At 45.0% G+C, this 16,452-nt stretch overlaps 1 protein-coding gene across 3 annotated transcripts in view; it reads right to left on the bottom strand.

Annotated features, from left to right (window-relative positions):
* Positions 1–16,452, bottom strand: part of LOC115462474 — a 90,467-nt gene that overhangs the window by 38,580 nt on the left and 35,435 nt on the right. For all 3 annotated transcript variants that reach the window (XM_030192470.1, XM_030192469.1, XM_030192471.1), the window contains exons 3-4: positions 13,560–13,642; positions 2,799–2,906 (exon numbers count right to left, since the gene is read on the bottom strand). In XM_030192470.1, the coding sequence (XP_030048330.1) occupies positions 2,799–2,906; positions 13,560–13,642 (191 nt within the window). The remainder of the gene's footprint in view (positions 1–2,798; positions 2,907–13,559; positions 13,643–16,452) is intronic.

The following is a 16,452-nucleotide window of genomic DNA, read 5'->3' as shown; positions in this document are numbered from 1 at the left end:
TGTAGATGGATTGTTCACTTGAGAGTTGGATTTTTTTAAATAAAATTAAAGCAGAATACATTATGGTATCGCATGAAGGTACCTAAGTAATACATTGGTTTGTAACATACATTAGGTCATCAACTATAGAGAGACCCTATTCGAACTAAGGTTTGATGGGTAATACTTGATCATTAATAGAACAGGGTTAATCAATCATGTGGTAAGGTTCCGGTTTTGTGTAGATCGTATTTAGTGTTATTGTTTAGTATTTAAGATGGATGTTTATGGTATGCCTTCTTGAAGAGATCTGTTTTCAGTACTCTTCGGAAGATGGTTAGGTCTTGCGTTGTTTTTATGGCCTTTGGTAATGCGTTCCATAGCTGCGTGCAGATGTATGAGAAACTGGTCGCATATGTGGATTTATATTTTAGCCCTTTGCAGTTAGGATAGTGTAGATTGAGGAATGTGCGTGATGATCTTTTTGCGTTCCTAGTAGGCAAGTCTATAAGGTCTGACATATAGGTCGGGGATTCCCCGTAAATGATTTTATGGACCAGGGTGCACACTTTGAATGCAATTCGTTCTTTTAATGGGAGCCAGTGTAGTTTTTCTCTTAGGGGTTTGGCGCTTTTGATTTCGCTTTCCCAAATATGAGTCTGGCTGCTGTGTTTTGAGCGGTTTGAAGCTTCTTAATGATTTGTTCTTTGCATCCGGCATACATGGCATTGCAGTAGTCTAGATGACTTAGCACCATTGATTGTACTAGGCTGCGGAACACTTCCCTTGGGAAGAAAGGTTTGATTCTTTTAAGTTTCCACATTGAGTAGAACATTTTGCCCCTGTTATGTCTATGCACTACCTAGTCTACCCTCATTAAGCAGCTAGGGTGGTGTGTTTGCATGAGCGGGTGTAGGGCGAGGAGCCTTCACAAACGTAACCAGACCACAGTTTAAAAGTGAACAAAAAAACCTTTAATTGTGTGGTTCAAAAGAAAAAGCATACAGAAACCTGTTCCTCTCACAGGCTGCTAACTCAGGAGTACATATGAACTAGCTTGGAGTTCAATAGCAAACAAAATAGAGGGTCTGGTTCCTACCAGACCATGGAAGAATCATACTTTGAACAGAGTTTGCAATGTAAAAGCTTTTCTTACCTCACGGCTGCCCCTCTGCTCCTTCAAAAGTATGTTTTGTAAGAGTACTCTGGAGGTCTGTGTCCTGCTCTAGGCCTCTGTCATTCCCTAGCCCTGTTCTTTTATTTCCCCTGGCTGAAGTGTTTACAGCTGAGCTTCCCAGGCCTAGGCCTCTTAAGGTAACCCTGTCAAGGAGGGTGCTTAAGGGGGACCACTACCTTTCTATACACAGTCACATGCGTATTTAAGCGCATCAGCCATTAGCATAGGTCTGTGCTAACATTTAACACTCAGTAAAACCAGCACTAGCTGCTTAACGCAGCTTAGCTTAGTAAAAAGGCCCCTAACATTTACTATCCTTTTGACAAGCTTCCAAGTCAGCTACTCTGTGACATCACAAAGGCACTCTGCCAAATATAGTCAAGTTAAAATTGTGTAATAATCACCATCATCATCTTTATTCGATATATCATAAAGTCAGTACAGGCACCTAAGCAGTTTACAATAAAATCCAGAATAAAAGGGAAGAAACTAAAGGGGTTCTTTTACTAAGCTACGATAAGAAATGGGCTTAGCGCATCCTAACACAAGTCTTTCCCATGTGCTAAACCCATTTTTTGCACAACTACAAAATAGCCTTTTTTCCATTCATTTTATTTATGGCCGTGTGCTAATGTTACCATTAACACATGGCCATTTAAAAATATTAACACGGGGACCCTTACCACCTTCTATTTAGGAGGCGCTAAGGACTCCTGCATTAACCCTGCAGTAACCAGTTAGGGATGAATTCTATAAATCACACCAAAAAAATGGGCACTGAAAGAAACCCACTTAAGTGTTATTTTAAAAACCGCGCCTAACTAGAATAGCACTTAAACGCAAGGGTAGTGTGTAGAATTAGGTGCGTCCATTTGCACCGATGACAATGTGGTGCAATTGTCACCCACCTAAATTTACATGTGGAACCCCCTTATTCTATAATTGCACGAATCCACACCACATTCCGAAACATACATGACCCTCCAATTTCCACGCCCCCTCTTCCAGGACATGCAGAAAATGTAGGCGCGGATCACGTGCCTAAATTTACATGCATATATGTTGATTTCAATTAGCGCCAATAATTGCTTAGTGCCAATAATTGGCTTTTAATAAGGCGACTTTTATAGAATTAGAGGGTTAGCGCGCACTAATGCACACGAGCTTACTGGTTACTGTTTCTACACCCATTCTCCGCCCTTGACACGTTGTCCCCTCATAAAAATAAATAAAATACATAAATACCATGCATTTACTGCGGACAATGGCAAAACTAACTCAGGATGCTTTAGCACGTCCTGCATTAAGGACATTTTTGCTGTGTTAGGTGAGCGTTAGCACCCAAAGCAGCATAGTAAAAGGGCCCCTAACACACTGACCAGGGAAAGAGACAAGGGAAAATACAGATTACAATCAATAAAATAAGTAAAACCAAAAATAAAACTAATATTACAGTGCAGTGAACTACACAGGAAATATACGTAAGTTTAACATATTTATAATCTGACAGCCAGTAATTTGTTTAAGAGTGTACGTAACTAGTTTGATTAATGTGACACCCGTATAGAAACTTTTCAAACTAATAATTAGCAACAAATCTGCTGGAGAATAAAAAGTAAAAGCCAACTAGAATACAACCAACCAGTATTCTGACAGTTTTGAGAAATCTTTCTTAGGTTTTGCAAGATCCAGAATTCTCTGCGATGGCATCCCAAAGAAAGAAGGAGCAGACTGAACTCTTGAGCACTTCCTGCCAAAGAGATAACAATTATCAGGTATGTACACAATACAATGGGATAACTACAGTGCTGAGAAAAGTTATATTTATTTTAGTTTATTATATACCACCAGCAAGCCTGAAAGCTGTTGAAGCAGTTTACATTCAGGTACAGTAGGTATTTTTTCTGGCCCCGCAGTGCTCACAATCTGAGACTGTACCTGAGGCAATGGAGGATTAGGGGACTTGCCCAAGGTCACAAGGAGCCGTGGAGGGGCATAATCGAACGGCGCCGGCCAAATAGATGGCCGGCCATCTATTTTGGCGGCGCTGCAAAGAGCTGTCCAGAACCGTATTATCGAAAAAGATGGCCGGCCATTTTTTGTTTCGATAATACGGTTGGGGCTGGCCAAATGCCACAGATCGCCAACTTTGTTTTTCAGCGATAATGGAAACTGGAACCGGCCATCTCAAACCCGGCCAAATCCAAGGCATTTGGCCGTGGGAGGGGCCAGCATTCATAGTGCACTGGTACTTCTGGATATTTAGATCTTGCTAATCAGTTATGTTATGACTTACTTGTTCTGGAGTGCTGTATTTTGTGATACTGTTTTGAGAAATATGATTGGCGCTGTGATTGGCTGAGAGAGACCTGAAAGGGTATAATCAAAAGGGAGGGACATCCAACTAAGTGGAGCTGTGGCCAAGTGGTTATATCACTGGTCTTATAATGCAGAGGTGGCTGGTTCAAATCTCACTGTTACTACTAAAAAAGCTAAACAGTTTTGATTTCCTCGTTTGGGGAGAAAGACGGCCATCAAGGGAAAATGCAGGGCAAGGACTTTAATTTGTATGAAGTCTTTATTGAAAATTTCTCAAAACAGCATCACAAAATACAGCACTCCAGAACAAGTAAGTCATAACATAACTGATCAGCAAGATCCTTTTTTTTTTTTACGAGCTGACCGACTGGCTTCCCCTCCTAGGGAAGGAAATTCACGTGCAAATGAGCAGCTCATTTGCATGCAATTTCCTTCATGCATGCCCTTCCCTTACCGATTCGCTAAGGGATCAGTAAGGGAAGGACTCTTCCGTGCAGTTTAGTGCACCTGGCTTTAAATCTGCTCCAGGGACCTGCATACTGCTCTCATGGAGCTGGCTGGCATAGAGGCTGGCAAAAAAAATGTTTTAAAGTTTTTTTGGGGGGTGGGAGGGGGTTGGTGACCACTGGGGGAGTATGGGGAGGTCATCCCCGATTTCTTCCGGTGGTCATCTGGTCAGTTTGGGCGCCTTTTTGAGACTTGGTCGTGAAAATAAATACTACTACTACTTAACATTTCTAGAGTGCTACTAGGGTTACGCAGCGCTGTACAAAATAAACAAAGAAGGACGGTCCCTGCTCAAAGGAGCTTACAATCTAAGTAGACCAAGTAAAACCAACCAAATGCTCTTCATCGCTGGTTTTCTTTTTTCCATTATCAGCTGAAGCCAGCCATCTCTTAAGCACGCCCATGTCCCGCCTTCGCTACCCTGCCGACACACCCCCTTGAAGTTTGGCCGCCTCCGCGACGGAATGCCGGCGAGTGTGTCCAAAAATCGGCTTTCAATTATACCGACTTGGCCGGTTTTAGGAGATGGCCGGCCATCTCCCGATTTGTGTCGGAAGATCGCCAGCGATCTCTTTCGAAAATAAGCCTGATAGTGCAATTTGAACCAGGCTCCTCTGGCTTTCAGTACACTGCTTTAATCATTAGGTTACTCCCCCTCTGCAAACCCAAGAATAATTATGAGAATTACAAGTTTATTTATTTATGGCATTTATATCCCACATTATCCAGAGAGTATACGCCGGTTCATTGTGGCTTACATAACAAACATTATTGAGAAATACACCAGAGAAAGTTAACAGAACCCTTATTTTATCATCCTCACCTTAATATTCCCTTATCTCTTGTTTGTCCTGTTTGTCTGTCCTAATTAGATTGTAAGCTCTGTCGAGCAGGGACTGTCTCTTCATGTTCAAGTGTACAGCTCTGCGTACATCTAGTAGCGCTATAGTAATGATAAGTAGTAGTAGTAGTAGATATTAAGATGCATCATGTGAATTGCTACAGAACCTAAGTATGGTTTTATATTACGTTATATTTATATTGCATTACTTCCCAAGGATCAGTCCAGACAAATGAATTGCGATCATCCACCGGCAGGTGAAAATAGAGAACTCTAACGAGTTGTGCCTCATAAGCTCCTGCACTTAGCAACCAAGCCAGTATTCTCTATCCCCAGCAGGTGGGATAGCAGCTCCTGTGCGCTGTGGTGACTTCTCTGTTCCTCCTGTCCTGCTTGCAGGTTCAGATGAGTTTGGAGTTGAGAATATCCTGTGCCTCAGGTGTAAACCTAGTAGTCTAAGTCCCTCCCTGCTCCCCCGTTGCCACTTTCTACCTTTATCTCAGTGTTCCCTTCTCATTTTCTCCTGCCTCTATAAAAAAAAAAAAAACAGCCACTGCAGTTCTTTTTGAGAGCACTTATGTTGTGGGAAGATTGTGGGGCTTCAGTGCCTTGGAAGTCACGAGACTGGCTGTTTCTGTGAATATATTTATTATTCTCTTTGTCTGAGTCTATTAAGTCTTGTGTGCGTTGCGGGGGAAAGCTCTCAGCTACTAGTTCCTGCATGCTTTGCTTTACTTCTGTGGACATGCCGCTTTTGCCTACTTTGATCGTCAATACTCCAACTCTGGGAGATCAATCCAGCCCCGCTCTAATGGCAGTTTTGGCGGGCTCAGCACCAATGGCTCCTACGCTCTGCGAGACTTCGGCGGACATTTTGTCAGCGGGTTCCTTGCCTGTTACCGTGTCCCGGGATGTTGGTTTTGCAGGGGTATAAGTTTCTGCCCTGCCATTTTTGCCTGAATTTGTTCTTTGATTACATCAGGTCTTTTTATTAAAGTCAGCTCAAGCTGCCTCTCCTTCTTCCCTTCACATTGCTTTTGAGAAGCAGCTTCCTAAGAAACAAAAACTTTCCATTTTGCAGGTTTTGGAGAATGTTCCTCCTCAGGTCTCAAAGGAGGTTTATCTGTGTATTCTGACTGTCCTAGTTCTGCTAATGGCCCTGACTTGGACATTTCAGAGTCAGAGTGGGGTGATAATCCTACTTTAGCTAGGCTATCTTTGAGAGCAGAATTGCCTCTGTTGATCACAAAATCTATGGAGGCTTTAAACATTTCTCCCCCTGCTTCTCAGTCCTCTGGTCCTGCTTCATCTATTATGTCAGGTACTAAGAGACCTTCTGTATCTTTCTTTAGGCTATACAGCTCAGTGAGAGACCTCTGATTCTAACCTCTGGGTGGCTTGCACTATATCCAAATTATATCCCCTTCTGCCGTCTGATTTAGAGCAGTTTGCTCTGCCTAAGGTGGATGTCCTTATTACAGCAGTTACTAAATGTACCACTATCCCTGTTGAAGGTGGCACTGCATTAAAGGATATGCATGAACACAAGCTTGAGGCTTTCTTGAAGCTTGCACTTTCAACTAGCTGCATTAAATTCTCAGGCAGCAATTTCTTCTTTTGTAGCCAGGGCATCTTTATCATGGGTTTAACAATTGTCCACTTTGGACTCGCCTCCAGACTTTCTCCCTACCCTAGAGGTGGGGTTGTCCTATTTGTCAGACACACTTTATGATATTCTCTGAGCATCAGCTAACAGTATGGCCTTGGCCGTTTTGGCACGATGCAAGCTATGGTTGAGACACTGGGCCGCTGATGTGGCATCCAAATCTCATCTGGTGAGGTTGCCCTTTCAGGGGAAACTACTCTTTGGTATGGATTTGGAGACCTAGGAGATTCCAAGATCCATCGGGTACCTGAGGACAAGCCTAAGCCTCATCTCTGGGCAGCTAAGTCTTGTTTTCAAGAAGCATGAACGTATAGACCTGGGAAGGTTAGAGCACGTCAGACTCCTTCCGTGGTTTTTGGAAGACAACTGCAAAAAAACACAAAACTCCTAGCCCTTGGTACCTTAAGTGGGCACAGTCAGTGCTCTGGAAAATCATACAAAATCCAAACATTCCTTCTGTGCCATATCCTGTAACTGAAGGTACTACATCAGGAAGCTTTATTCTCCTCCCCAAGATAGTAAAGGTTACAGATTCAGAAATGCAAAAATCTTAAATTTCTCCCTCAATAAGGTGTGTTTAGGATGCACCAGTGACTGCCCACAAGTATCTCATGCTCTGGGTCTCATTGGTAGAAAAGGAATGTACCATGTATAGATGAAAAACACCACTCCAAGGAAGATGAACCCTCTGGCTCACCTAAGCTGAGTGCTTGGTACTTTCTGCTCCTGGGATTTCTCAGATCCCTCTGGATCCCTTTCAGGTCTCCTCTTTCCAGTCTCCCTTCTTTCAGCTTCAGCTGTGGTTAAGCCTTGCCAGATTTGGGATAGGAATAGTAGCAGTTCCCGTGGACACCTGACCTAGCTGGCCATCAGGATGGCTGCTTTTGTAACCCGGTTCAGTCACCCAGGTTAGGGGGGGGGTTCAAAATACTGGTATTCACTTAGGTCCAGGTCTTGTCAGCTCATCCATTCAGGAACCGCACAACACTCAGAGGATTAAGAGTAACCAGAAATCATATTTGAACTGGATAGCTGATGATTTCACTGTATTGATCTTAATACAGTTCAGGTTTAACTCATAATTGCTTTCAAGATGATCACAAACAATAGTCTTTTCTGGGTTAACACGTGTGCAAAACCTTTATGCCTGTTCTATGGGCTGACTGAACTCAGAGTGGATTTCATTCTCCTGATGTACTTCAATACCATCCAGGCTATACTCCTTATAACTGTCTTTCCCCTTCAAGCTGCCACCCTGAAAGTCTCACCTCAGCCATGGTAGAAGGCATTCCACCTGAGCCCTGGTTACAGCTGGACTCCCCAATCCGCCGAGTTTCTGGCTCCTCAAATGGCTAATGCAATGTGACAGTTTACTGTCTGTAAATCCAATCCACTGGGTTTGGCAGTACAGACCCCCCCCCCCCCCCCCCACCCCCACCATCTTTCTTGCAATGTGTCACCTCAGGCAACCAAGGTCAATTCTTTTCCCCTGAACTTCCCTTTTATAACCTCTGAGCTCCTCCCAGGTCCTCCAGTCACTCCCCTAATGACTTGCTAGCCAGTGCTCACTCTATCATAAATCTCAAACAAACCAAGAGGTTACATTCTCTCTTAGTTGGAAACTGCTTGCCCTGAAGGGATATCCAAATTCTATTCAGCATATAACATTGATTAGTGTTCATCAGGGGCGTATCTGCGTGGGGCCACAGGGGCCTGGGCCCCCACTGATTTCGCCCTGGACCCCCCTACCACAAACCCTCTCCACCTCCCCCTCCCTCCCGCCCGCCCGCCACCAACCCGTCGCCGATCTTTGCTGGCGGGGGACCCCAAGGCCCCGCCAGCCGAAGTCCTCTCTTCCGTGCAGGATGCAAGTTGCAACGCTTCCTGTTCTTCTGAGTCTGACGTCCTGCACGTACAACGTGCAGAACGTCAGACTCAGAATTTGGAATTCAGTCTGAGGTCCTGCGCGTTGTACGTGCAGGACGTCAGACTCAGAAGAACAGGAAGCATTGCAACTTGCAGCGGTGCAGCCTGCATGGAAGAGAGGACCTCGGCTGGCGGGGGGTTGGGGTCCCCCGCCAGCAAAGGTAAGTGACAGCAGCGGGGGAGGGTTGGCGGCGGCGGGAGGGGGTGGAGAGTGTCATTGGTGGCGAGGGGGGGGGTCTAGCAGTGGCGGGGGGGATCGGTGGCGCCAGGGGGGGGGCTAAAATGTGCCCCCTCCCTCTGGCTCTGGCCCCCCCTACCGCCAGAGTCCAGATACGCCCCTGGTGTTCATCATTCCTTCTAATAGTTCCAACATCTCCACATTTGAATTCCTGCAATTAAACTTTAACAGTAACACTTTTATTTTATCATATTATATTTTTGATTTATAGCTTTAACTTTTAAACCAAGTTTCAACTAATGAGAATACATCATCATTTCTTATCAGTAATAACTAACATTTACCTTTATTGCTTTAACATAATTCTATGACATTGTTTCATGTGTCTGACTGTTACCCAACATTTATTTAACACATCATTCTCATACTATAACAAGATATATTGAATTTTCTTGCATAATAGCATTTTCAGCAGAATACACAAATAATTGCATAATTCTTTTAATTGTCGAGCAGAGTCTGTTAATACTGCCATCTTGAATAATGATAGCACCTGACCCCTCCTCCCCCCCCCCCCCCCCCAATGGATGCAACAGGATGCACTGCTATGTCCTGACCAGAGGTGCCCTGACAGGTCCAAAAAAAAAAAAAACAGATCCAACATGGTCCAACCTTCAAGCCCTGATGTTGGAGGCAGACTTAGACGTTGTTGCAATCACAGAGACGTGGCTCAATGGTTCCCATGAATGGGATGCAAACATATCAGGCTATAATCTATTTAGAAAGGATAGAGATGGTCGTAAAGGTGGAGGAGTAGCTCTGTATGTGAGAAATGATATCGCAGCGACTGAAATGACTGGGACCTGGGGAAAGGAAGAAGTGATGTGGATCACCTTAAAAAGAGATGATAGAACCTCTGTTAACGTGGGTGTTGTCTACAGACCTAAAGGACAAGTCCATAAACCACTACTAAATGGACTTGGGAAAAATCCACAATTCCAGGAATAACATGTATAGAATGTTTGTACGTTTGGGAAGCTTGCCAGGTGCCCTTGGCCTGGATTGGCCTCTGTCGTGGACAGGATGCTGGGCTCGATGGACCCTTGGTCTTTTCCCAGTATGGCATTACTTATGTACTTATATACTTATGACCTCCGACACAATTGGAGGAACTAGATAAAGATCTGATCGCAGATATTCAAAAGTTAGGAAAGAAGAGAGAGGTGCTGTTGCTGGGAGATTTCAATCTGTCGGATGTAGATTGGAAGGTTCCATCTGCGGAATCGGAAAGAAGTAGAGAGATCGTGGATGCTTTCCAAAGTGCTGTGCTCAGACAAATGGTGACGGAACCCACGAGGGAGGGAGCGACGCTGGATCTGGTGCTCACAAATGGGGATAGTGTGTCAAATGTCCGAGTGGGTGCCCACCTGGGCAGCAGTGACCATGAAACAGTTTGATATGACAGCGGAAGTGGAGGGCAGCCACTCAAAACACAAAGTCCTGGATTTCAAGCATGCTGACTTTAGTAAAATGAGGAAATGCCTGAGGAAGGAGCAGATGGGCTGGGAATACGAACGAGAAGTGGAAGGACAGTGGTCCAGGCTGAAAGAAGCTATAAATATGGCCACAAACCTTTATGTAAGGATAGTAAATAAAAGCAAGAGAAAAAGGAAACCGATATGGTTCTCCAAGCAAGTGGCTGAGAAAATAAAGGCTAAAGAGTTGGCGTTCCTGAAATACAGAAAAACTCAAAAAGAGGAACACGGAGAGGAATACCGGATGAAACTGAAAGAAGCCAAGAGAGAGATACGTCTGGCGAAAGCACGAACGGAAGAACAAATGGCTAGAAATGTAAGGAGGAGTGACAAAAATTTCTTCAAGTATATTAGTGAAAGGAGGAAGACTAAAAAGGGAGTTGTGAGACTGAAAGATGCTGCGAACCGCTATGTAGATAATGATGAAGAAAAAGCAAATTTGCTAAATAGATACTTTTGTTCTGTTTTCACAGAAGAAAATCCTGGAGAAGGATCACGATTAACTGGCAAAAGTACGTTCACAGAAGAGAGTGTGTATGAACAACTTGAAAATCTAAAGGTGGACAAAGCCGTGGGACTGGACGGGATCCACCCCAGGATATTGAGGGAGCTCAGAGAGGTTCTGGCAGGTCCTCTTAAAGATTTGTTTAATAAATCCTTAGAGAAGGGAGAGGTTCCGTGGGATTGGAGAACAGCGGACGTGGTCCACAAAAGTGGTGATAGGGAAGAAGCTGGAAACTCCAGGCCAGTAAGCCTCACTTAGGTTATTGGAAAAGTAATGGAAGCGATGCTGAAGGAAAGGATAGTGAATTTCCTGGAAGCCAATAAGTTGCAAGATTCAAGACAACATGGTTTTACCAAAGGTAAATCGTGCCAAATGAATCTCATTGAATTCTTTGACTGGGTGACTGGAGAATTGAATCATGGACGTGCTATAGACGTAATCTACTTAGATTTCAGCAAAGCTTGTGACACGGTTCCCCACAGGAGGTCTTGAATAAACTTGACAGGCTGAAGATAGGACCCGATGTGGTGAACTGGATTAGGAACTGGTTGACAGAGAGACGCCAGAGGGTGGTGGTTAATGGAATTCGCTCGGATGAGGGAAAGGTGAGTAGTGGAGTGCCTCAGGGATCGGTGCTGGGGTCAATTCTGTTCAATATATTTGTGAGTGACATTGCCGAAGGGTTAGAAGGTAAAGTTTGCCTTTTTGCGGATGATATTAAGATTTGTAACAGAGTGGACACCCCGGAGGGAGTGGAAAACATGAAAAAGGATCTGCAGAAGAATGGTCTAAGGTTTGGCAATTAAAATTCAATACAAAGAAATGCAAAGTGAATCCACGGGAGACGTATGTGTTAGGCGGTGAGAGTCTGATACGTACGGACAGGGACAGGGATCTTGGGGTGATAGTATCTGAGGATCTGAAGGAGACGAAACAGTGTGACAAGGCGGTGGCCGTAGCTAGAAGGTTGCTAAGCTGTATAAGAGAGGTGTGACCAGCAGAAGAAAATTGGTTTTAATGCCCCTGTATAAGTCGTTGGTGAGGCCCCACCTGGAGTATTGTGTTCAGTTTTGGAGGCCGTATCTTGCTAAGGATGTAAAAAGAATTGAAGCGGTGCAAAGAAAAGCTACAAGAAAGGCGGGATTTGCGTTACAAGACGTATGAGGAGAGACTTGCTGACCTGAACATGTATACCCTGGAGGAAAGGAGAAACAGAGGGGGATATGATACAGACGTTCAAATATTTGAAAGGTATTAATCCGCAAACGAACCTTTTCCGTAGATGGGAAGGCGATAGAACTAGAGGACATGAAATGAGATTGAAGGGGGGCAGACTCAAGAAAAATGTCAGGAAGTATTTTTTCACAGAGAGAGTGGTGGATACTTGGAATGCCCTCCCGCGGGAGGTGGTGGAGATGAAAACGGTAACAGAATTCAAAAATGCGTGGGATAAACAGAAAGGAATCCTGTTCAGAAGGAATGGATCCTCAGAAGCTTAGTGGAGATTGGGTGGCAGAGCTGGTGGTGGGAGGCGGGGCTAGTGGTTGGGAGGTGGGGCTAGTGCTTGGCAGACTTCTACGGTCTGTGCCCTGAAATTGCAGATACAAATCAAGGTCATGTAATACACATAAAGTAGCACATATGAGTTTATCTTGTTGGGCAGACTGGATGGATCGTGCAGGTCTTTCTCTCCCGTCATCTACTATGTTACTATGGTACAAAACAAAGAGCAGATCAAAATAATTTATTCGTAATAACAATTAAAATAAACAGTAGCCCGACACAGTCATGTTTCGCCCCTTCTGGGGCTGCATCAGGGGCTATTAATTCCAATATTATATGAATAAGATGTCACCTGGATGGTAAAGACAAACTTATGTGCAGTAACAGCATGCAGTTCCTTGTTGTGTTGATTCATACACCTGGGGAATAAATATTTCTGTAAGGACCACTTCTCTTGATCTGCTCAAACCAGATAGCGTAAGGGGAAGGGTCATGTATATCTGTGAATTTTTCTGGATGGGGGTAGGCAGCAGAGATCAGGAAGTCTGGTCTGCCAGCCTTGTATTTTTTAAATAGGGTATAGGAGGGAGAGAGGGGGGCAATCTGCATGTGGATGGGAGGGAGAGAAGAGGACATGCTGTACATGGAAGTGAGGAAAGGGAATGGAAAATGGGGAAATGCGGCACATGGATAGAAGGGGATGGAGAAGAGGAGAGTGGATCATGCTGTTCATGGACGTTTGCTTTTTTGGAAATGTACATCTTTTCTAATTTTGTATGTAGACTACGGAAGAAAATGCATTTCTGTTACTTTTACCACTACTTTCACTGCTTATCAGTGGCGTAGGAAGGGGGGGCGGTCGGGCGGTCCGCCCCGGGTGCACGCGCTGGGGGGGTGTCGGTGCCGCTGGTTACCTGCTCTCTTTGCCCCGGAACAGGTTACTTCCTGTTCCGGGGCAGAGAAAGCAGGGAACCAACGGAGCTCCCAGAGACTACGTGCACTCGGCAGAGTGGAGCGCCAGCGGTAAAGATGCACCCGGGGGGGGGGGTTGCGCGCGCCGAGGGGGGTTGCGCGCACCGAGGGGGGGTGCGCCGTGCTGCACCCGGGGGGGTGCGCAGCGGCGACCCACCCCGGGTGTCAGCCGGCCTCGCTACACCGTTGCTGCTTATAGAATCTGGCTTTCTGGGGGGTCAAGATGACGTGCGGTGGAGGCAGGGAGGGGCAGCATTTTATTTTTTGTGTCCTCTTTTTTTTTTTTCTAACTCTAAAGCATGGCTTATTGCACTGAGGCCTACGTGTGGCTACAGAGGGGGAAAAAAATAACCCAATCTTTGACATGTACCCTTAAAACATTAAGAAGGAACACAAAGCAGGCACTACTGTATGTCTTGATTTTCAAGCTGTGCTGTAACACAGGACTTGCCTAACTTTCCGGCTCTTCTTGTGGGTTCGAGACGATCTTGAATGTTCTACCCCTATGTCTGACATACACTTCAACACTTCATGCTAAATGGGAAGAAAGGAAAATATTGCAATGAGTAAGTTAGCTCTCAGACCCTATCAGACATCATGACTTCAATAATAAAATACTATAGCTAACAGTGATACCAAGGCAGTAACATTTGCTTTCCCTTAGGGTAATTTTATAACGGGGCACCTAGTTTTACAGGGCAAATAGACATTTACGTAGATGCTTCTTTATACAGACACATTGCGGTAATTCTATAACAGTGCGGGTATATTTAAAGGCAACTACAGGATGCCTATATGGAACTTATTCTATAAAGGAAAGTTTCCTCCATCTATACAGAATACTAGTTTAACAGGTAAAATGCATACACGCATGCCAGAGGTACGTGTGTAACTTACAGGACTCTATGTTCCATGTGTAAGTCCCGCCTAGGCTTCACCTATGCTTATAGCCACCTGCCAAATATGTGCTATGTGATATTTGTGTGCATATTTACAAAACAGTACTCAAGCAGATGTATGGCATTTGCATACAGATTTAGCTATCTGATATATCTATTCTCTTGAATTTATTGGTTATTGTTTAATTAAGTTATCCTGTGAATCTGTATTGTGGTGCACTTCTCTATCTTATAACCCTGCCTCCCCCCCCCCAAAAGACAAAAACAACAACAAAAATATCTTTCTCTTCCTGCCTAGCTCTGATAGTAGAGAGGATGGGTTTTTCTAACTGCTTCTTATCCTACACCCTGCTAACTCTTGCTGTAGCATTCAAACTTTGTGGACAGGTTCTGCCAATCCTAGGCAATAAAAAAGAAAAAAGCAGCCGTGGAGGGGCATAATCGAAAGGGACGCCCAAGTTTTTCTGAGGACGTCCTCGCAGGACGGCCCCGTGAAGGGGCGGGGAAACCCGTATTATCGAAACAAGATGGACGTCCATCTTTCATTTCGATAATACGGTCGGGGACGCCCAAATCTGGAAATTTAGGTCGTCCTTAGAGATGGTCGTCCTTAGACTTGATCATTTCTGATTTTCGGCGATAATGGAAACTGAGGACGCCCATCTCAGAAACGACCAAATCCAAGCCCTTTGGTCGTGGGAGGAGCCAGCATTCGTAATGCACTGGTCCCCCTCACATGCCAGGACACCAACCGGGCACCCTAGGGGGCAGTAGTGGACTTCAGAAATTGCTCCCAGGTGCATAGCTCCAGTACCGTGTGTTCTGAGCCCCCCAAAACCCACTCCCCACAACTGTACACCACTACCATAGCCCTTATGGGTGAAGGGGGGCACTAGATGTGGGTACAGTGGGTTTCTGGTGGGTTTTGGAGGGCTCACATTACCACCACAAGTGTAACAGGTATGGGGTGTATGGGCCTGGGTCCACCTGTCTGAAGTTCACTGCACCCAATAAAACTGCTCCAGGGACCTGCATACTGCTGCAATGGACCTGAGTATGACATTTGAGGCTGGCAAAAAAAAAAAATTTTAATTTTTTGAGGGTGGGAAGGGGGTTAGTGACCACTGGGGGAGTAAGGGGATGTCATCCCCGATTCCCTCCGGTGGTCATCTGGTCAGTTCGGGCACATTTTCGTGGCTTGGTCATAAGAAAAAAAGGACCAAGTAAAGTCGTCCAAGTGCTCGTCAGGGACGCCCTTTTTTTCGATTATGGGTCGAGGATGCCCATGTGTTAGGCATGCCCAAGACTCACCTTCGCTACGCCTTCAACCACAAAAGTGGTGATAGAGAAGAAGCTGGAAACTACAGGCCGGTAAGCCTCACTTCGGTTACTGGAAAAGTAATGGAAGCGATGCTGAAGGAAAGGATAGTGAATTTCCTAGAAGCCAATAAGTTGCAAGATCCGAGACAACATGGTTTTACCAAAGGTAAATCATGCCAAATGAATCTCATTGAATTCTTTGATTAGGTGACCGGAGAATTGAATCTGGAAAGTGCTATAGATGTAATCTACTTAGATTTCAGCAAAGCTTTTGACACAATTCCCCACAGGAGGCTCTTGAATAAACTTGACAGGCTGAAGATAGGACCTGACGTGGTGAACTGGATTAGGAACTGGTTGATGGACAGACATCAGAGGGTGGTGGTAAATGGAATTCACTCGAATGAGGGAAAGGTGATTAGTGGAGTGCCTCAGGGATCGGTGCTGGGGCGATTCTGTTCAATATATTTGTGAGTGACGTTGCCGAAGGGTTAGAAGGCAAAGTTTGCCTTTTTGCAGATGACACCAAGATTTGTAACATTACGGAACAATGTAAGCCACATTGAGCCTGCAAATAGATGGGACAATGCAAATGCAACAAATAAATAAATAAAATCTAAGGACCTGCACGAAATACCAGGCTTGTGGCTGGGGACAAAGAAGGACCGAGATACTTGCAAGTTAACTTAAAGCGCTGTCCCTCTGAAGAAACACTCAAGCTCACCGGGAATAAAAGTTGGCAAACTGGCACCAGCCTGCTCCTGTTGAAATTAAACACTGAAACCAGACAAAAAGCTGGTGGTGAACCATTGCTGAAGAGGTCTCTACTCAGGCTAGGCAAGAAGAGGCCCGGAGTCATCCAGGTACAGGAGAACACAAAAGCCTCTGTCTCCGCAGAAAGACCGCCACTATAAGCGTGACCTCAAAAAGGGTCCTCGGGTCCGAGACGGAACCAACTGGCAGGGTCCAGAACAGGAAATGAACTGACAAGGCAGCCTGTAGCGGGAAAGAGAATTATGCCTCCCTGAGATCGAGAGCGGAGAGAAACTTTCTCTTCCAAACGGAGGCAATCAGAGACCTCAGGGCCGCCATCTGAAAATGGATACCTTGAGACCCAGAATGGGT

The sequence above is a fragment of the Microcaecilia unicolor genome, chromosome 2 (genome assembly GCF_901765095.1).
Source record: "Microcaecilia unicolor chromosome 2, aMicUni1.1, whole genome shotgun sequence".
NCBI lineage: Eukaryota > Metazoa > Chordata > Amphibia > Gymnophiona > Siphonopidae > Microcaecilia > Microcaecilia unicolor.
The sequence above is the reverse complement of the archived record's forward strand: the minus strand, read 5'-3'. Positions and strand labels throughout refer to the sequence as shown.